The 23,134-nt window shown below is 46.9% G+C and overlaps 1 protein-coding gene across 1 annotated transcript in view; it reads left to right on the top strand.

The window, feature by feature from the left end:
* Positions 1-1,283: 1,283 nt before the first annotated feature.
* Positions 1,284-23,134, top strand: part of LOC311321361 (interleukin-1 receptor accessory protein-like 1) — a gene marked incomplete at both ends in the record, with an annotated part of 171,107 nt that continues 149,256 nt past the window's right edge. Inside the window, one exon of the mRNA XM_084453329.1 lies at positions 1,284-1,365. Within this exon, the coding sequence (XP_084309455.1) occupies positions 1,284-1,365 (82 nt within the window). The remainder of the gene's footprint in view (positions 1,366-23,134) is intronic.

Raw genomic sequence — 23,134 nt, 5'->3', positions numbered from 1 at the left:
AGCGGCTCCAACAATGTGACATATTCATCATATTTTGAATTCTTTCAAATGTGTAATCCCTACTTATTCAGACTCCCATTTACTCTGAACTACGATCGGTCTGCTGTGAATTTGGACGGGAGATCACTTGTTAACTGGTCAATGTAACGCAGACCTATAGGGCCATAATCCCACATTTTATTTCTGATGTATCGACTGAGGGAACGAGCTCATATCACACAAGGACATGATGTTTCCTCAGCCTCTGCATGGTGATAGGGTATTATAATTTTTTGCCTTGGTGCCTACAGCCTACTGTACCATCATTACCCCTGGAGGGTGACTACCTATCCTCAGCTAAAAAGACCCAGCTCATTTGTGCTGTAGTTTGGGGAAAGGAGGGAACCGCGTCGACGGCGGCTTTTGTGCAAATGTTGTGTGCGGCAAGAGAGAGAGAGGGAGAGAGAGGGAGAGAGCGCGGGGGTGGTCTAACTAAAATAAGACTTCTGAGCAGAGGTGTAGGCGTGACGCTCCAGTGTGAGGGGCGACAGTTGGGAGTACGGTTAGCGAGGGCTGCCACAATGGCCCTTTCACAGCGGGACCGCCGCGCTGCCGTCATCCTTGGCTACGGGCCTATTCACAGCCACCACAGCCAGGGCCTCACCGGGGCGCATTGTGGCTTAACATAGGGGTTCCCCCTCTCCTCTCCTCTCCTCCCCTCTCCTCTGCTCCCCTCTGCTCTCCTCTCCTCTCTATAGAATCTTTGTCAGGATTCAAATGTCAATGTGAAAGTTTCGAAACGCTGAAGCCCGGGCATGTCCTTCGGGATGACAGCCGTGGCAATCAGGGGGGCCACGGCGGCCTGTTATTGGCAGCCCTGTGACAGCTCTATTTAGCTGTTTCTTTTCAACACAAAGCAACGGCTGCACCTCAGAGGAATCCGGACTAGAATGGATACAATGATTATGTTGAGGGCTGGAAGGGGTCAGGGAGAAATCAACATGCTGTTAATTGGCTGGATTATCAGGCCTGGCTGTTGGTCTATTACCTACTGTGCCACAGGTGCTTCCTTCAAGTTCTATAACGTTCAGGTGTATGACGGTGACAGCCCTAACGAGAGGCACAGGAAACCGTCCTCTTCTCAGCCAGGCCTCTTCAAGATGACCAGGGTTAACTACTGTCACCTTAGTTCCGGATACCGAAATACTGAATATGGTGTGAACCGGCCACCACGCCTGCTGTTGTTTAGAATCTAACCCCTTTCTCTCTCTCCTGATCTTTAGGACAGTCAGACTGGTGAAAAAATGAAAACTCCCATCCCACTTCAGATCTTGCTGTATGCCACCGTCGTCCGATGTTTGAAAGTTGTGGCCAAGAGAGGTTCCGGTAAGTGAAACTTGTCTGTCGCCATTTCAGAACTGTGTTTATCCTTCACACTCTCCGCTGGAGGTCCACTCCCACAACTCTCTGATGGTCGAACGCTCTTAAGACACTGCGAGAAAGTAGCTGGAACGCCCTCACCTCAAATCAATAGCGGTGACGCAAGTGAAAGGCTTGTCGGAATTTTAAAGGGCCCTGCTGACGTTTAACATGTTTAGCCTCGTTTTTCTGCTCGTCCAAGGTCAGGTGCTGTAGACTCATCCAAACACTTCGCCAGTCCATTCAGCCATAATTGAAAAGGAGGTTTTTATTAATGTTCAGACTGTTAGCAATGCCAGTGAGTTCTAACAATGGCGCGAGCATACATCTGCAAAGTCATGTCAATTATCCACCAAATAACTCCAGAGCTTCGTGTCCATCAGTGAATAGTCTTACTGTATAATGACATGCCTTTCATTTGACTTTTACGCACCAGTTTGAACTATAACAATTAAGTTAATTAATTCTAGCAAGCTGTTCTTTTCCATACCAGCGATGAAGTCCTTTATACAATATGCAGCATACAGCTCTCAAAGAATCATTGCACAAAGATACTGTACTGTATGCATTAGTAGGTATCAGCTGCACGTACAGTAGGCACCATAGATACACCAAAGGGTATTGGATGGATCAGTATCAGTTCTAAAAAGCACACTATCTTGTGGAATAATCATTGGATACTGTAGCTCTGTACAATTCAACAATAATTGGTCTACTTGGAGAACAAGGGGAATAGAGACTTTATATGGTTTGATAGAAGGTAGTACAATTATGCCTGGGACAGACTTCCAAAGTAAATACACTTTGACTAATGTGGATTTTTGTAAATTATTTTTTAAATACATGCAACTTAGAAGCTATATTAATCAGAACTTTGACCTACATTTATTTGGACTGCTGAGTACAGTACAATTAGGTATCAATATAAAATATGATAACATGATAAGATCTAATCCTGCAGAAATCTTGAAAAGCTCTTATCTGGGGATAACAGCCTTGTGTTGGAATATAACCAGGGACACTCATAGTTACAGTAACTAAGGGATATTCATAGGCACAGTTGTTCAATGTGTAGGAGGCGGCTTTTGTTGTTTTTTAATTTGGTTTTTTAGCTTGTTTTTAGTTTGTTTTTTAGTGGAGTTCATGAAAGAGGGGAAATAGGTGTGAAAAAGAGGTGTGAAAAGGTATTGTTGTTAAGGTGTTAATGAGTATGGGGTATTATTTGGAAATGTAGATATGTAGGACTTACGTATGCAATTATGTATGTTATTATGAAAATCTCTTGTGTGGGTGATAAGACATCATGTTTTGTGTTTAATGAAACAAAAAGAAAATCATACACAAAAAAGAAGTACATTTGCACCATAGAAAAACATTGGCAATTAATTATAGATTATGATGACCATAACTCCTTCACAGTGATAGTGCAGCTAAAAGAGTTAAAAAACAAAACAAAAAAACCTGTCTATAGCAAAGTGAACGCCCACACAGCTCTTCCTCTTCCCTGATGTGTCAACCCAACGCTCCCCCACCATGACACTGGTCTGACTCATTCACACCACCGCAAGGTGATGGACAAACACATTGATCCGCCGGCTCTTCCAGGCTCAGACCCACTTTACAACGAGGCTGCAGTGGTAGAATGGCTTCTTCTTGCTTGACTCTTTTGTCCATCTGGTGTTTATCTTGGGGAGTCTGACAGCCTTCGGGAGGCTATTTGTTCGATGGTTTCAGCTGTTGTTTGATGGATCTCAGTCTCTCACCTTTTTCCCTTTCTCTCTGAAGTAAATGGTAAAGGATACTGCCTAGGTCATCTGAAAGTGTCTTTTTTCTATCGGGCCCTCACACTGTACTCCTGGTGGTCTGAGCACTTGGCAAGAATAAAACTGGGCACCTTTTTGATTCACACAACAGCACAGGTGCTCAAAATAATATTACACGGAGGGAAGGGCTCTCCACCTGACTCCTTCTAGGATCTCCTTCGAGGGTTTCAACAACATAACCATGCCGTACAGTAAAACAAACATTCAGCCCTGTAGCAGTAGAATGAGGGGTATGACTGTGTCAGAACTGAGAAACGTACAGTGACTCCCAGCATGCCGCGGGCCAGATGGTCCTCTCTCCTTTCCGACAGCCTCTTCTGGAACCTTCCTCAGCGGTAATCTGCACCGGTAGGGGGGCAGCATGCTGGCGTTCACGAGGGGGCGCAGGGGAACATATTAGAGGTGGAGCGAGGAGAGGGGGGAAGATATTACAAGTGACGCAGGATGTGGAAGATATGGATCGCTGTTTGTGAGATGTTTGGATTTGACTAAATGAACAGGATCATTTATCCTTCATTGATCCAGTGCAGGCAAACAAGAGTTCTCAGAGCAAACATGATGAGCAATCCTCACAGATTGCCATCACAACTACTGTTGTGTTTTAACACCTGCCGCTGTGTGCATATCAGACATGCCCTCCCCGTAGGGGCGGTTGGACACTTGGTGCCCCTAGCGGGGGTCCCTGGGGGCCAGACTCTGGCTTAGCTGCACGAGTTGCAGTCTGCGGAGGGGGATTTACAATGTGCCCTCTGATAACCGAAGCCTTTTATAGCCAGATGGGTAAAGACAACTGTGTTAATTCTGTGCTTCTACAGAAGAGCATACAGTACCATCCATAATAGCACACAGATTCATTCATTAATAACTCTGAGGTCAAATGGTTTATTCATGTTTTTTCTAAACATATTTTAAACCAACCCTTGTTCATATCTGCTACATTTGCCTACAAGCTGCATGCAGTCTATTTCTGGGCCCATTGTCATCTTGTAGCTGGGAGGGAGCCCCGGCAAAGAGGAACAACTCCTAGATGTTTTGGTTTTCATCGTGTCGTCTCTCCTCCGTTGTCATCTTCCCAGTCTCTCCCCTTGTCTCTCTCTCGCTCCTTCTCTCTCTCTCTCTCACACACACACACACACAAACACACACACACACACACACACACACACCCTGTGAACACGCTGCACCCCGTTCTCATTAACAAGCAGTGAAGACACAATTATCATCGGCGGATGTTTTCACTAACTCTCCCGCTTGTTCCGGCTTGAATGGCCCTTGTCAGCGCGTCGACGCCCAGCAGGACGCCGGTGGCGGATAAACTGCACATCGCTGCTTATCTCCCGTTCAGGAACGTGAACCTGGCGGAGCTGTGTACGCTACCTGGAACTGAATTATTCTTCCTTCGTCCTCTGTGTCCCCAACCCCCCCCACGCCCCCCCACGCCCCCACCCCCCTGCCTTCCTGTGTGTTTGTCAGAATGCTGATGTTGAGGGAACGGTCGACCGAACAGAACAATTATGTGTTTATGCTTAATGCAGCACATGGCTTTCAGAGGAGCATCCTCTCCGTCGGCCTCGGTTTAGGAGGGGGGAAATGTATTTCCTGCTAGGCGCCTGTGGAAGCTTCTCTATTCTTCATACCAGTATCCTTCTTCATGAGTCTCGCGTGGAAATGGCCCTGGTTGTTATGTTGTTTGTTTGTTGGTTGGTTGTACATTGTGTACAGTACATTGTGTAACATTGGAAACACATTTTTTGTGTGTGGTGTGGTTATGTCCAAGCTTATACCCTAGACACAGATGAACAAAGTGATACTGGTATAGAGAAAATCTGTTGACATTGATGTTTGGTCCATTGGATACAAATACTACACTGTCTGGGGACTCTTTCCATTGGATAGAAATACAGCTGTCTGGGGACTCTTTTTTGCCTCAGCGTTTATCGTTTGTCATCCGATAGCCATCATTTGTTATTATCAGGTTAAGAGACAGTAGCTGCTATTGTTAGACGTTTTTTCCTTTGTCTCCGATTTTTATTGACTTTTGCTGTTTGACTGAACTGTCCTTAGCGTCTCTCTAACCCCAAATCCGATCACGTGACTCTAGAATCGACATCCCATCAATATTCATTCGCTGTCATTCTTTAACGGAATTGCCCACCGATATCCCCCTCAGCAGACGCCTGTGACAGTTGTGGATTCCCCACTAAATCTCCTGACGTTGATTGAGACAAATCTGGCAACCCGCTCTCACCTCCCCCTCCCCCGTGCGCCAAGGATCTCCGGACATCAGTATCTATTCCAACACAACAGACGTTGACACGTTTAAAAAAAATAAACGATACCTCCGCGAAACCCCAGCCTAGTGATGGTGACATACCGTACATTACTGTAGACGGCATTATGATGTATTTTAGCGTAGCCAGCAGTTCCTTTTGACCTATCATCAGGGCGCTCCGTCTACGTAGCGCAAAGACTAGTGAGCCTTGTGTGTTTCTTGTCAGAAATAACCGCAACTCTCTGAAATGAGGAATCCCGCCCTCGGGAGCGTCGGCTATTAGGAATGGTTTTAAGCCTGGGTTGTGTCACCCGTGATGGAGGGGAGCTGTAAATAAAGCTAGCGCGCGCCAGCGAGGCCCCGGACCCCATTAGAGAAATCTCCGAACGGCGGCCGCGGCTCTCCATCCTCCCCTCGTCCCGTATTCGCTCCACCAGGCCCTGCTACATTTCATAGTGTGCCATTTTTCCACCCAATCCCCCCCACCCCCACCCCCCCTCTCTTCCAGGAAGCACAAAGCCAAGGGCGTCCTGACAGTCCATTACGTTTACAGTCCTCACACAACAGACTTCTAAGTCGGTGTGTGTGTGTGTGTGTGTGTATGTGTGTGTGTGGGGGGGTGTCAGGATTAATCCATCAGTTAGGAGAGGATTCTTCCCTGACCCAAATGGGCCGACTTACAGTTTGGGCCAATAATGGAGCCACCTTAATTGGAGAAGACAGTGATTCCTAACAAGGGATGTCCGTGCACCACACAGATTCAATTACACCCCGGCACTTGACTCAGTAATTGATATTAAAAGATGTTAAAAATGGCAGCAAACTGTCAGCGTTGGTCGAGGTCAGAGGTCGTTGGTCTTTCTCTCTCCCTAAGAGGCGGGGAGCAGGACGAGGGCCAAAGGCCGGGCTGTTCATTCGGTTGCCTTAAGAGTGGAAAGCGTGTCTTCAAGAGGGAACTCCGCGACAGGGAAGTGAACGTCTTAAACGGTTGCTCGATCTGCACACAATATACAGCTCAATACACAGAACGGCGTTGTTCATTCCTCTCGCTGAGATCGCTCGCTACAAATGCGACATCTCGTGCTGCCGACGGCAACGTACAGTACAGCAGTCGGTATAACAACAGAATATCCACAGCTTCTAGCCCAGCAAAGCATAGTATTTTATGTACATAAGCAATAAACAAAATGTACAGAACATGAAACACAACCATTATATTTCTTAGCATACGAGTATGGCGACGTAATAGGAACAATTCAAAATAGCGAGGTCCGCACACAGCTACCGCTCCGTTAAAATTTATTTTACAACACACAACGTTTCGACCTGCAAAGGTCTTCGTCAGGTGTGCGGACCTCACACATTTTTAACTGTTTACCTCCTTGTCCTGCACCAGCGCAGTGCATTACATTTTAATGGATTCTATAGCTGTGTTCGGAATCGCTCCCTCGTTCCCTCACTCCCTATTCCCTATATAGGGTTCACCATGTAGTGAACTACCTAGGGAACGGAGAAAATGTAGGGTACATGCACTGTTCCCTGCAAATCAAGGTGAATTGTGGGTAATAAATAGTGGACTATATAGGGAACGAAAATTCCGTGGAGAATTCGAACACTACAAACAAAATGGCTGACGCCCCAAAATAGTGCACTATATAGTGAATAGGGAGCCATTCCGAACACAGCTTATGTGACATACGAAGACAAGACAAAGACAGACTCCAAAGCTATAGGAACAGATCCACAAATCAGAGCTTCATTTCCTGCATCTGGTAAGAAACCTGTAGGCTACCGATATCGACCGCAGCTTTGAAAAGCCTGATCTTTGCTCCAGCAGCATCTTCTTACGAAAGCTATAGTGTACACAATGTGTTTACATGTTGCAGCTAGCTGCTTGTAGGATCGATGTGAGGAGATGCGCTAGGGCTTTGATACAGTATTTCACTCCTTTTATTTCACTCCTTTTCTTTCCTTATCTTTTTTTTCCCCCCCAATCCCATTTGAGACATGTATTGATTAGCTTTCCTCTTGACACTTGCAGCAGCGACTCTAATAATGTTAATGATCATGATTAATAAACCAGATCATCGATGGTGATAGCTGTGATCCAGCTGTTTGGTGTGAGGCTCACACACACACACACACACACACACGCACACACACACACACACACACACACACACACACACACACACACACACACACACACACACACACACACACACACACACACACACTATCATCCCAGTCAATACTCCTTCGTCAATGGTGAAAGATGGCCCCTGGTTCTGCGGCTGGTACCCAGAACATATGAGAGAGAGAGAGAGAGAGAGAGAGAGAGAGAGAGAGATGGTATTGGAAATGAAACAGTCGGCCAATTGGACGTTGTTTTCCTCTCTCCCCGTAGTGCACAGCGTTGAACCACTCAACATCCTACAAAGCTCGGGTGTCCACTGACCGATGTTACTAAGGATCTGTGGTTGGGGGTGGAGGTGGGGGTGTGGAGAGAGAGAGAGAGAGAGAAAGAGAGAGAGAGAGAGAGAGAGAGAGATGCCCCGGCTCTCCACTGCAGCAAAATAGCGATCAATCTGTAGATTTATGACTGAGTCATCCCTCCGGAGGTCTGTTTCCAGGGCTGTAAGAGTGTTGCAACACCACTGCTTGGCAGAACGGACAGAGAAAGGGCCCACAGGGAAGTCGCTGGCAGTCTCCTAAAGATTGTCTGTAAAAAAATGACCATTCTGTCAAGAGCTACTTACAGCACACACTGTAGCCGGGCTGAAATGTTCCAAGTTCGAACGTTCTCTCTCATGAAACACTGGAATATTTCATAATCTTAAAGGCAGTCCTCTCAAACGGCAAACATACGTCTTCCTACAGAAAAGAACCCCTGTTTTTGTCGATTCAGCCGTTTTGGTGGCATTTTGGTCCTGTGTGTTCACCTGTTGTGACAGACTCGTCACACATGATCAGAGGGCTCTGTAGAGTCCATCATCATCATCCAGTTCGGTAGCTGTCAGCATCTCAGCTTTTCCTCAGGGGTTGTGGACCAAGACGACAGCGCCAGCAGCAGAAGGAGAGAATGAAGACTGGTGAGCATTCTGGCCAAGGCAGCTGAATGATTTGTGATTAGATTCTCTTGAATGTCGCTTGGAAGAAAAAGACCATTTGAGCATATCAGCGAGCACTGCAGACTAGGGATGGTACACGCATTTATTTGTTGCCAATTTGAGGGATTGTTCACTATGTGTGGTTGATAATGAGGTTTTGGCAGAGATGATACAGCTCAAAGATGGCGGAGGCCAACGCAGCTTCTTCTTTGCTTAATTAGCGGAAATCCAGTACCCTTTTTGAGGAATCCAAAAGGTAGGAGAAACACAGTAATGTAGATAGAGCAATCACTCACCGAAATGGCTCCAGAAATGATCTTTATCTCCCTGACTGACTCACTCATACAAAGCCCAGCCTCTCTGAAGGCTGGACCTATATACAGAGTACTATGCAAATGGCCTCTGGCTCTAATGGAACAGTAACAGAAATATCACAAGTCTAAGCCTGGGGCGGCAATGCACTATAAATCCTGTGGGGGTTGGGGGGGGGGGGTCTCTCTCTCTCTCTCTCTCTCTCTCTCTCTCTCTCTCTCTCTCTCTCTCTCTCTCACACACACACACACACACACACACACACACACACACACACACACACACACACACACACACACACACACACACACACTATCTCTCTTCCTCTTACTCTCTCACACTCTCTTTCACTCCATCTCACTCTTGTTCTCTCTCTCACTCTCCCCCACTCACTTTCTCTCTCTTTCAATCTCTCCCTATTGTAATCTCTCTCTCTCTCTCTCTCTCTCTCTCTCTGTATTTCAGAGGGGGTTCTTTGGCCATGCACTGAGCCTTCCAGCATCTGTTTGAAATTCCGACAAGCTGACAATTTGATCACCAGAATCAAGATTCATTGTGATTGTATTCTTACGAACGCAGGGAGTCCTGACGAAACCCAAACAGTACATTGGTTTATCATTGATTTGTGTTCTGACTGTGTCTTGCTCTCGATCTCGTCCCAAGTTACTGTAGATTTCATACTCTTGAGGGGAGCATAACGATTGATATCTAACCCATATGTACTGTATCTTCACCTCTTCTGCCACACTCATCTGATTGAAGTACATGACGGTATGCTTCAGAGCTCCACACAAGCATACTTTGTAGAATGTGTATACTTCACCATGATAGCTTGATATCTACCATACTTTTCCAGTAGGCCACAGCTGACCTGGACAGTTATGGCAAAGAACATATTTTTCAGTCGGTTGTGAGAAAAGTCAATACCATTTCCCTTCCCCGTGCTCTTCTCCTCTCTTCCCCACCAGCAGGGTTACCTGTACCTTCCGGTCCATTCCGAGAGAGATCTTACAGCACATGTAAGAATACGTTATTAACCATGCAGCCATGTGTACAGTATCTAGCTTTAGAGGGCTACTGCATCTAATAACGCACTGTTTAGCCATTGATTTATGGCCAAGGTCTTCCATCATACTTTATTATTGGCACTAGAGAGAGCGGAAAATAGTTTAGTCTTCTTCATATCGCCTCAACAACTATGCACTTAAAAATAAAGAAGAACAAATCTGCAGTGTTTGTCACCATAACAACAATCTACAAAGGCAAAAACCAAATTATGGGCTACACATGCTCCTCTCCTGCTGCTGGGTCCCGCGTCTGGGGGCAAAACGGAGAGATTGTTTTATAAATGAGGCAGTCAATCTCAAAACATACACAGCAGACTGGCAACTCCCACAAGACTTCACTCCACAAGACTAACTCCGCTGTCTCTGCCATGCCTCTGTCCCTACGCCCACACAGTTCAGCTGTGTGGTGAGATTATTAGAATTATCTGTCATAACAGATCATTTGTGTCAGAGTATACTGTACATGCAATATATATATCCTCCGGCAGTATATCAACTGTACTTCGATATACTGCAGCAGATGTAGATAGTGTATGTTGTACCCAATGGCAGGCAGTGAGAAACGGCCGTACATATCAATCTAGGTTCCGTCAAAGGCGCCAGCGAGATTTCTTCAGACCCAACTGCCGCCAACGTAGTGGATACCTATGGAACAATGCGTGACTCAGAGCTGTAGACCCCCGCCTACACCCCCCGCGGCGAGACCGTAGCGTCGGAGAGGGCAGGAAGCGTCGCTGGAGGCGTCCGTCGGCGCCTCAGCGCGGGGCCCCCATTCATCCCCCTCTTTGGAGGAGTTTGAAAACATCCTCTCCGCCCGCGTTGCCTCTCGCTTCACGGTATCCCCCTTTTCGTGCTGTTTCTAAACACAGCGCCCCTTGTTCTCTTTTGTGCGTCTCTCTTTTTCTTTTTTTCCGCCGCCGCTGTGACTGAAGGAGCTGGAATCGGTCGAAGCGTAATCACCCGGCTTCCGCGACGCACCAGAAAAGGCAGAGTGAAGTGCGGATCTTTATTGGTGGCAAGAGGCTCCCAGCCAACTTCTTCGGGAAGTTTTTTTTTTTTTTTTTCTCCCTCCCTGAGAGGATGTAAAGGCGCTCGCGTACGAGTTGAGCCTTTGTTGGCCGCACAGTGCTGACAGGCTGCAGGAAGCTTGGATGAGAACCAGAGTCTGGATGGCGCGGACCTGTCTCACCGGCGAATCCCCGGTCAGCACTTGTAGACAGGTCCCATTCGACACAGACTCCTTCACGCTGTCTCGGAATCTCAAGGAGATACCTGGTATTTCCTCCCGCTCTCTCTGAAGTCAAAACAGTCTCTGATTGTTTGTGTCCAATCTCTTTTTTGAGGGTAATCAGAGTGGCGAGGCGTGGAGGATTAGTCCAACTCTCCCCGCTGTCAAACAAACAAAACAAAAAAATCTAATTCTCCTTTTTGAAATAGGGAAAAGTCAGTTCGTCAAGTCTACTTTTTAATTCAGCCACTCTGTCTTCTTTTTTGACCTTGTTTCTGTTATGTATTCATCGCCAGGTCTACATAAAACAGTCCCGTGACGCAAGGAAGTGTCAAGCCGACTATTTCACTTTGATACGATTGATACAGATGCTCTGCCACATATTACATCACGTTTATTGTCTTGCGTTTCATCTGGCACATATTTGAGATGTTTACGGCGTCTTATTTATGAACCCCCCCATCATGTGAAATGGCTGAAGATGTGAGATGATTTCCCTGCAGTGCTTTGATCAATAAATTCTACGTATTAATTAAGTTCCACTGTCAGCTTTGAAACATCCCTTCTCCGGACTCATTCATCATCCAATCAGAGAGCAGCGGGGTGCGGCAGCTTCCTGTGTTCAGCGTCATGGAACAGACCTAGAGGGGACAAGGACGGGCAGGTGGGGGGGGGGGGTTGAGGGGTTAGGGCGGTGCGAGGGGGGGTCTATAATTTACAGGAAGTGTCATTCATTTATTTCCTGTTTATATGACAGAGAATTGCAGAACATTACAGCTTGGTAAACGTGAATTAGAGCGAAGATTCGCGGCTTGCGGGTTATGAAGCGGCTGTGAAAGGCCTTTATGGTCGTCCCCGTGGCCGTTTTAAAAGAGTACATTCCATTAATGCGCAAAACATAAATAACAAGTGCGAGTGACTCCCACTCCCGTTGCTATCCCCCGGCACGACAACACGCCCGCTAACACCTCGCCAGAGCACCTAGCTACGCATTTAGAATCCATCTCCTATCATCTTTTAATGAGAGAGGAAGAACAGGAGAGGAGAAAGGAGTTGTAGCAAAGTATACTTCTCTGATCCCGTTGGAGTACAAACCAAAGTATAGATACATCACCGTGTGACAATCCCACTGACTCCTACTAGTGCTTGACGTAAAGCATCGTACTGTATAACTACAAGCAGAAGGCAATATCTCAGGTGTTGGAGACTCATATAAGATATTACTGTTATTAGGGGCCAGGCAGCGTAGCTGCCGGAACCCTATTGTATTTGCCTATATTATTATTATTCTCCATCTTCCACTGAAGTCTAACTTCCCGCGGACAAAAAATCACAAAAATTTGCACATAGCTCCAGTACTATACCCAAAGTCCTCAACCTGCATTGTAGGTCAATAAACCTGAAGGTGGCGCTTCAGCAACAGTCTAAAGTTTAAAACTTTAAAAAATCATTACAAATCAGCCATAGGTGCTATCACTGTAAAACCACCACGTGAATGCAGTCAGTCTGTCAGTCAGAGACAAAACTTTCGTACGCTTTGACCTTGCAGGAATTTTGAAGTCCATCACTCTGATTTCTTCATAAACTGTAAAACCTATCAAACCTATCTTCTCCCACATTTTTTGTCCAATTGACACCAAAATTGATCTACTGTATCTTCCGACTGTCCTTACCAAACGATCCTCACAGATTTTTGAAATATGAAAAATTGAGCCCACAGCACATCAAAAAGTTTTACTGTTAACAGTTCTGTATACAGTTCCTATTAATTCTCGCCAAATCAATGTCTGATCATCCCCATAAAAAGTGACAACATTGGCCACATATCCAAGATGTAGTATGATTTTTTTCAGAATTTTATCTCAAAAATTGATTTTTTAAAAATATGTTTAATTCTGTCCTCTGAAACCAACACTTCATACAGAGAAAACTACGTTACCCACAATCCAACGCAAGCTCCACGAATCTGAGACATCGCTGTTGGCAACCCTACCCAACCCCCGCCGAGGATTACAATGACTAAATCGATTGATTGGCAACTGACTGAGTACACAGCTGCTGAAGTTAATGTTCAATTATGAAGAAAAGCAAACAAAACCTGTAAAAAGTAATAAACATATCTCATCCCACATTTTTCAATCAATTAACACCAAACTTGCTACACTGGAACTTCAGACTGTAATTCACAAACTCATTGACCAGATTGTTGAATTATCAAAATCGACCTTAGAATGCATCAAAATGTTTTACAAATGTTTTACGATACGATACGAATGTACAAAATGAACATTGGAATGTCAACTTTCTTGTTGTCCTCCTATTCTCTCTCTTATTGCTCCTAAACTTGTCGGAAATTGCCTGGCCCCGCCTCATCGCTGCGAAGCAGCTTTAATTATATGTATTGTTCTTACAGGACGTATGTGGCTACAGCTGGAGGGAGGCTGGATCTTAGCACAGTTGTTTTTCTCACTGGTAGTAGTGTGTCTCTGTTTCCTGTGGCGCTACTGAGATGCAGTATGCTTCAACTATGTGCTGTTCTATGCTGGTGTGTGTGTGTGTGTGTGTGTGCCTACAGTACAGTATGTGCATTTGCATGCCTCTGTGCTTGTGTTTTAGTACCTGTCCCGGTACCCGTCCTGTTGCTTCCGCGCCCTCAGTAGATCTCGACGAAACGTAAATATACCCAGAATGCCTCAGCGACAGCGAGGAGAGAAAGTGTGAGGAAGCAGCGCGAAGGCCTGTGTGTGACTCTCCCCCTTACAGTACTCGATAGTACGACCCATGATGCAGTTTGTTCACATTGTCTCACAACTGTTCTCAGACTGTTCACAGCTCTCTAATGGTCGGCGTCGAAGGAGATGCCATCATTTCCTGTTCCTGTTGACAAGTCGGATGATTGAACGGGAACGGGGACAGGTCTCCTGAATGATTTATGTCTTATTTACATGACTTGCTGACCCCACCATGTTCCTCCTCCCAGCCGAGCCAATTGATTAGAGTGCAGATAGTGATTATTTATGTCCAATCATTAAGTTGTTTGAATTCGCCCACAACCCACCCCTACCTTGTCCAATCCCGGCGAGGCTAGCAAATCTAGCATCTAGCAAAACCCTTCACCCGGATGGAAACCGGAAACGCACCTGGGGATGTCAGACGAATCACGCTTACACTCTCAAGTCGGAACTCAATAAACCGGAGTAGATCAAAAACATATTCCACTCGCCTGCCGCTGGAATTCGCAACAAATGTTTTAATATTAGACGCATGTATCGCCCCCCCCCCCATCACTGGAAGGGGTGTGTGACGCGGGCTGAACGGCCGTCTCTGTCTTTCCTGCCCTTTCCTCCGTTCTCTCTGCTTCTCTCTCTCTCTCTCTCTGCTGCTCTCTGCTAGAACGGAGGCCTGCAGAGGAGGATTATGTTTCCACGTGCGTCTTTCATTTCTTCTAGCATGCAAACGGTCGATCTGCCCTAGGGGGACTATTTGGCGTGAGCTATTTCTACCGGCAGGGGATACTAATCATTCATGTCTTTATTTTCCTTTCACACTCAGTCCAATCTATTACGGTTCCAGCCGAGTACCGCACACACTGTGCCATTCAGACAGATGTAGAGGCTAGCTTCCAGGTTTTGTGGCGTTTTTTTTTTCTTCAAGGGAGAGTAATCGCGTCTGACTCAAGCCGGTTTCCCTTTTGTACGCGCGCGGTAAAGCACTTCACCTCATTACATCATCGGCGTTCAAATGTATCTCGACTTTTCCTCGATGGCTTTTTAGAAGTAGAGCAACGTGATGAGCGCGAGCATATGACGGCCATGTAATCAGGGGGTACTTGGAGCATTTCAGCAGAACGACTTGGCAAATGTCAGCGAATGATTCCCATGACTCAAGCACATCAAAGGAAATGGGCTAATATCCTCTTAACATTTCTCACGCTTTCAAAGACGGGCGGCATGCTCTCCACGTCGTACGACTCTAGAGTCAGAACGTGATGTTATTCTTTACACGCTATACTATCTATATGGTACCGTGTAGTAACATGGACTACATGTAAGTGTAGGTGCCCACACACACAAATTAATGTAATTAATTTTGTTTGCACATCTTGGTCCCTGGCTCCAGGGTAGCATGCATTTGAGATGACAATGTATTAACATCAACATATTAAATGGGGGTGTGGTAAATGATGGCTCTTACAAAACCATTTGGAAATGCACCATGGGAAGCAATCCCAGCATTCCCTTTCATCTCGGAAAGGGGGATGGGAGGGACTAATGCGTGTGTGTGTGAAACTGTGGGCAAAGCGTCGCATATATAAGATGCAAGGCTGATGTCAACATCTATAATTGGGCGATTTAAATGGCCTAGTTTCGCACGCGCTTCCGAGGCGTCTTCAGCGTTGCGTAGGGGATGTGTATTGATCTCCTGAGGACCTTAAGGAGGTCAAGGCGAGCCTGAACCCTGCAGAGGGGATGGGGGTCGGGCGCTCATTCGATACACAACATCAACCGGAGGATTACCAACTCCGGACTTCCTCCGGTCCTGTTTGTTTAATGGCCCAGAATGATGTTTACCTGTCACACCAGTGTGCTCTTCAAACAAAGTGGGGGAGGCGACTGGTTCAAACACACATCGTCGCACGAGTCCTCGACATCCTCTCCGGACATTTCAGCCAGCCTCAGCGCAGCGACGACGCATCGCTGTGAACGAGGACGTTGTGTCGTGTTGTGTTGGAGGAAGGGAGTTGTGATTTTGCTCCTTTAGAAGTGCGCTGATAACGATATCCCGTGGGGTTCGAGGTGGGCTTTAAAACAACATCATTCAGGTGGGATCTGCTGATATACTACATTTAGCTCCCACATCTAATTGGGGCAGAGAATGGTTAAACGAATCAATCAAAACACAATAGGAAAACGCTCAGCCCTGTCATTCTAGAGGAGAGGCTTCCACTGTGCACACCCTGCTGAGATGAGAGAGAGGGTGAACAATGATGCTGTTACCCAATGTGTTGATGCATAAGGGTTTGAAGGCCAGTTCTTCTCTAGTGTAGCCAAACACGCACACACGCACACACACACGCACGCACACACACACACACACACACGCACACGCACGCACACGCACACGCACACGCACTCGCACGCACACACACACACACACACACACACACACACACACACACACACACACACACACACACACACACACACACACACACACACACACACACTACCCCCCCACCCCCTGGAGTCAGGCTGGGCAGAAGACCAGAACATCTGTATCACTGAGCTTCCCCACCACCTGAGACCCCCTGCGGTGATGTGACAACATGTCGGGGATCATTCAATCAAAGGGCTCACTGCGTACCGCTCGGAACCACAATGCATTCTGGCTTAGCGGTCCGGCTATTGACTGTCGGACGGAAATACGGGTAAATCTGCAAAGTGGAGCGCCGCAATTAATTGGCTTAAACAAACAAATTAGTGCCTGAGTAAACGATCGCGGTCACAACAGACCCGACCACGGGGCTATTCCTGCACGGCCGGGCTGTCTCCCATTCAGAATTGAATTGGACGCCGGGTCGGCTTGTTAATACATAATTCACGGCGAGATTAATACCTGTTCAGAGAATGACCTTCTGAGGGAAGTGATGTCTCATTAAATTGAGAACTTGTGTACTCTCCAGTGGTTGATAATATCACGAGCAATGCTAGCTGGTACAGTAATATACAGTGTGCCTGCAGGACTTGGACATTTACTTAGCGACTCCAATTCCAATAGTCAAATAAAATCACAGAATGTTTGACGGTCATGTGAAAGCTGTGTGCTCGCTACGTTGTTGGTTAACATGGACACCGTGTCGACCGTGTATCAAATGATTATCTCAATCACAGCCTCGGTCTGATCCACGCACAGGTACACTGTGTAAATGAATTGTAATCACATTGCGGGTCAGTGGAGCCTCTGTGTGCACGGCCAGTGGAGCAACGCTGCTTTTCATGGTCGCTGACCTCCTTCCGGTTCACAGAGCGCGGTGCGTGTTTGCAGGGTGGGCTAATCGGGCCGACGGGATGTAGCACATCTCCTGGTTTCTGGGATGTTCTGATGTTCGGCCGTACGACGCCGCGACGGCGCCTTTACCCGGTGGCTCGGCCTCAGAGAGTTTGGCTAGTGAACGCAGAAAGCCCAAACCTAAAAAAAAAACGAAGTCACTGTGAAAACAAAGGCATTATTTTTTCTGTGCATTTTTCGCGATTATCTCTATGAACAAAAAACGTGAATGAATAACAATTCAACGGCAGTTGGCATAATCATTTTTGGATCAACTTAATTTGTACAACCATAACCAAGGAGGCATGCAGTGTCCATGGCCGGTCGTAACGAAAGCAGAATAACCAGTGCAGTAGATGTTGTCGTGTGTATTTGACCGTAGCAGTGCGGTAGATGTTGGCAGTGTGTACCATGTGTGACCGTACATTCGGGCGGCGTTTTGAGGCGTGTGTTAGTAGGCGTTCTGCTGGCCAGCGTTTCATCAGCGGCCGTCGGGCCGTGTCAGTAAGGGAAGCAGGAGGGTGCAGCAGGGGAGCGACATCTCCATGAATACATTTCCGCCCCGATGACCCCCCCACCATCCCCCCCCCCCCCCCCCCCTGTCTCCAGGACCTCGCCTGAACCTATTACGTCGGTAACAAGGTGACACCAAGTCGTCTTGCCGAGGGCTCTAGCCCGGAGCTGTCTGGGTACCTGTCCATGTTAATTAAGGCTTTGGAGGAGAGGGGGAGAAACCATTAGACAAAAGCCTTAACAAGATGGCCAGAGTGTGTTTCGTGAGGAACGGCGGTCTCGTGCGTAGGCTGGCGTACAGTGTGAAAGAGGAGCCACAACCTCCTCCATATTTACCATGTTTTCTTCCTTCTCTGTCTTTCTCTCTCTCTCTCTCTCTCTCTCTCTCTCTCTCACGTTTTCTCTCCTTCTTTCTTTCTCATACTCATGCGTTTTTTTTACCCTCTTTCCCCCTTGCTCTAGTTGTTTTTTTAAGGGCAGAGGAGAGATGAGAGAGATGACATGGAGATATGGAAATGTACCATCTCACCTCTCCTCCTCCATCGCCGTGGAAACGAGAGGCTGCCATGGGGGAAATGACATCGCTGAAGTTTATGGGGAGCGTGTTTTTTTTTAGTGCCGAGGAAGTGGGCGATGTCATCAATTCCAATCCCTGACAGTTACCGTGGAAACCAGAGTCAAGATGGTTTTCTCTTGAGTTCCTTAAGCATTTGGAGAGGTGGGAGGTTTTAAGGAGAGGGAGAGAGAGAGAGAGAGAGAGAGAGAGAGAGGGAGAGAGAGAGAGAGAGAGAGAGAGAGAGAGAGTGAGAGTGTTTGTGTGTGTGTAAGAGCGAGAGAGAGAGAGAGATGGAGAGAGAGAGAGAGAGATCATATTGAATATAGACATTCGCCCACCCACTCAGTGCTGAGCGTTTTTTCTTCATTAGTGTGTAAGGACATGGGTGAATTGTCTATCATGAGTAAGTGAAATGGTGATATCATTTATTCAGCTGAGCGGTAAAAGGTTTCTCTTTGTTAATAAACCAGGATGCATCGGGGAGATATGGAGCTCCATCTTAAACACAGCTTCTAAATCTCACCTCCTCTACTGCATTGTCATGGTTGACTAATGAATATATCATTATCTACTCATTTGCAAAGAATATTGCAATAATCTATTGTATTCATTACGGTTTAAAACAAATGGATTCATCGATGGCAATGCATCAAGGTGAACTTTAGTTTTTACATGAGGGTATCCAAACTCCAAGGCCTTTATCTCCCCAAGTGTCAAAATCTCCAAGCGGACGCTGTGAAAAGTCCAGTAGTCAATAATCCTGGCTGTGACAGGCTGCAGTGTGGTAATCTCCAGGCGGACAGCCCCTAAACGGAGGGGCTCTCTACAGCAGATAGAGGCTCCTGTAATTCCCGCTAATTACTGTTCAGGGATAGATAAGGCCTGGTCGGAAGAGCTTGCTCAGAGATAAGCGACATCGGGGGGTTTGACTGAGGGATTTTGTGGTGTTCGGCTACAAACGCTCCCATTCTTCCAGAGATAAACCCAAAGTTGAGACTTGCTGTTCTTTGTGTTTAACTGCAACTTTTCTGCTGGAGAAATGGAAGTTAGAAGCGTAGTCGGAGCCGTATCAGAAGAACCTTCCCATGGAGCTTCTTTTGAGGATCTTGACCTCAGGTGGGGTCGTGGAAAGCCGTGTTTCCTGCTTACTTCAGGGGCATCACGCCTGGGCTGGTGTTTCTGCAGCTGTCTGTGTGTGGAGAGATAGAGAGAGAGAGGGAGAGAGAGAGAGAGAGAGAGAGGTGGGGGATAGAGAGAGAGATTCGCTCACTATTTGCTAACTTTGCCAACTCGACTAAAAGAGAGAGAGAGAGAGAGAGAGAGAGAGAGAGAGAGAGAGAGGGAGGAAGGACCGGGAGATGATAGAACCTTGCGCGGAGCCGGCGGAGATCGATCGTTTTGTGCTTCCTTTCGAACCGAAGACGCCGGGGTCTGTCTGTTAGGAAAGACTCTATGCATACAGCAAGACGAAGGCTCACGCTTAGCTGAATTTCCGATCGGGAACGCCGCGGCTTTGGGGAGGAGACCTATTTATTCATGTGGCCATTAGCTGTGGTTCTACCACTTACCCACTGACCCTTAACCCCCATCGGGTTTATGCTTCATATGCCTGTACAGTATGTGGCAATGTATCAATAATACATAGGAATAGAATATACGGAATAGAGAGAGAGATACAGTACAGGGAGGGGGAGTGATAGAAGGAGGGATGGGGGAGGTATAGAGGGAGGGATGGGGGAGGTATAGAGGGAGAGAGACGGGAGGGGTAGAGGGAGAGGGGGATGTTGACGATAGGCGACAGGTCCTGGGTCTCGGCGGGACCTCCCCGGAATGCAGGCTCTCCGCAGCAGAACGCGCCGGCGTCTCCGGGGCCTCGGTATCAGCCTCCGCGAGAACGGGGGGGGGCCCGGAGAGTAAAGGATATTTGTCCGAGCGCATTACCACGTCGCCGCTTCAGAGAGCCTACTTCCCCCAGGTGTTCATTACAGCCGTGGGCTGTTCAAGAGCGCAGGATGTCCCCCTGTGATCGGGTTCTCGGATGAAACCCAGTGAGCTTAAATGGAAACTCTACCCGTATTATACTGTGCTAAACTATACCAATTTTTTTTTTTAATGAATTATAATCAAGCATATTTCATCTCTGGATTTTGGGTGTACAGTATGTGCTGTTGGATTTTCTTTGTGCTGGAACACATCATCTCCAGGCTTAGAGCTGAACGGCGTCCAATACTTTCCTGCCTTCGCTTTGGACAAAAATGGACACTTCTGTTTGTAGACTGCGGTCGGCGGAGGCCTGGTATACTACAAGGCAGCCCCTGACCCGGAGCTGAGTGTTATTGTGCAAATCTGACTCAGCCACTCATGAAATACCCTGGTAATAGCTCTGTCATCGTATCTGTTCTTCAGAGAGAGAGGGGGAGAAAGAGAGAGGGAGGGAGAAAGAGAGAGAGAGAGAATGTGAGGCAGAGAAGTAAGTACTATCAGAGATGAGATAGGGGGAGAACGGTTGGGTGGTTTTCTACCCTGACGATACCATTCTGGCTTTCCGTGGCCCAGTTTCCTCTGAACTGCAATCGTGAAGCTGAAATCTGAAGAATGAACTGTGGACTCCGGCTGAGATTAATATCATCCGTGCCTTCTGATGGGGTACAAGGATAAATAAATAACCTTTTTTTTTAACTGCTATTAAAGCAGTGTTTATACTAGTATATCATTGGTAGGCTGTATAGGTACACTTTTAACAAATCCCCTGAATCAGCTAAAAGGAAAATGCTAGCAGCTAGAACTGACTAAGAGGGATGTTTGCTTGTCATGTTTGCACACTAGAAGATGCTGTTTCATGCCGTTACATGCATACATCTGGTGTATAAAGATGTTTTACGCCTGTTGTCATGGAGATACCACACTGTAGTTATTGATGCAGTGACGCTTTACAGTAACCCCCTTAAGATGTGTTCGGGGATATTATGAATTTAGCATTTTTATTTCAATCCCCTAAGAGGAGACGACTCCATCTTGTGTTCGTTGTAGCTGCCCCAGCCTCTGCCTGTCTGAAACCCCCATCCTTTCTCACATCTTATTTAAACGAGCTTCAGAGGAAACTCTGCAGCCCTTCCGCTTCTGCACGGATGCATCCCCCTGCGCTGTGCTGCGTTCGGGTAATAGGAAGTAATGAAATGTAGAGGGGGTTAGAAGAGCCGGCCCCTTGGCCCCTCGGCCCCGAGTGCTCGGCCTGGTGAATTATGTATGAAAGTGCTGACAGGAGAGGAGCGGGTTCAACAGGACGTGACTCCTCCAGGGGCCCCACTAGCGCGGCCAGATTGACTCCGCGTCTCCGGGCTTTAACGATGGTCCAGTGGACCTGTACCTTACCTGCCCACAACCCCGCAAGTCAGCCCAGAAAGACCGGTGGCATGAAGACCCCCAATCCCCATGACTCTCTCTCTCTCTCTGTCTCTCCCTCTCTCTCTCTCTCTCTCTCTCTCTCTCTCACTGTCTTCTCTCAAAGGGAGAGTAACTCTCTCTCTCTCTCTCTCTATCTCTCTCTCTCTCTCTGTCTCTCCCCCTCTCTCTCTCTCACTGTCTTTTCTCAAAGGGACAGTACCTCTCTCTCTCTCTCTTTCCCTCTTTCTCTCTCTCTCTCTCTCTCTCTCTTTCTCTCTCTCTCTCTCACTGTCTTCTCTCAAAGGGACAGTACCTCTCTCTCTATACTGACTGGCTTGGGCCTAGCATTAGTATTGTGCATGTACCTCATCTCTTAGTAAACTGTTGTTTTAGTATTACGTATGTACTTTATCTCAGTATTAGTATTATGTACAGTATGTACTACCATCAACGGGGAGTATTGTGAAGTACATAGTGAGTTACACAGTGCAAAGTCTCTGTCTTCAGTGCTACTGTATGGTGCTGACTGTGGGGCAGGGCCAGGTGACCATGCCAGTGGTATTCTGGGTCATAGTGAATGTGAGATTAGCCTACAGACCTCCGGGGGCTCTGTGATTGGCTGAAGTCAGCAAACAGAGGATCTGGTTGGTGCAGATAAAAGCACAGGCACTTCAAAGGCAGTTGCAAGCCCACAGTAAATCATGTCCCAGTGGATAGAGACCTTGTGTTCGTCTCCATGGCATTTTTAATTGGCTTTTTAAAATATATTTTTATTTTTATGATATATGAGTCTTGGAGCTTTTAAGTACTTTGTATTTTTGTTCATTTTGTAGGCTCGGGTAAAAAAAAAAAAAAAACTCCCCACTTTGCATCGTTCACTCAACCTGATTCCATGGAAAAATATCCGATCCCCTCGTCGTGATGGTTAGCCTGTCCTCTATAACAGAAGGCTACAGTGATTCAATTATGAACATATGGGAGATAAGTCTGCTGTTGGGAATGTTTAGTCTTGTCAGTGCGGTTTTCAGCGTGTCAGCCTATTGAAAATCATTGCTCTGGCGAATGATTAAAATTTAGAAATCTGAGCTTTTGACACCACGAAGAGCAGAGCCTTCTTGTTAGCTCCGTAGCATTCCATAATTGAATTTGATATTGACCTGCTTTGATCGATGTTGCCTTGGTTACGCAGCCAGTTTGGACCTTTTACTGTATATGCTTACACGGACAGAAGCCGTAGAATAGTACATTGTTCATTCTATCTCCATCTCTCTTCCTCACCTCCCTCCCTCCCTCTCTCTCTCCCTCTCTCCCTCCCTCTCTCTCTCTCTCCCTCTCTCTCTTCCTCCTTCTCTCTCTCTCTCTCCCTCCCTCTCTCTTCCTCTCTCCCTCCCTCTCTCCCTCTATGTCCCTCTCCCTCCGTCAC

This window comes from Borostomias antarcticus (assembly GCF_949987555.1).
Source record: "Borostomias antarcticus genome assembly, chromosome: 19".
NCBI lineage: Eukaryota > Metazoa > Chordata > Actinopteri > Stomiiformes > Stomiidae > Borostomias > Borostomias antarcticus.
Note: the sequence above shows the minus strand (reverse complement) of the source record. Positions and strands in the feature narration are given on the sequence as shown.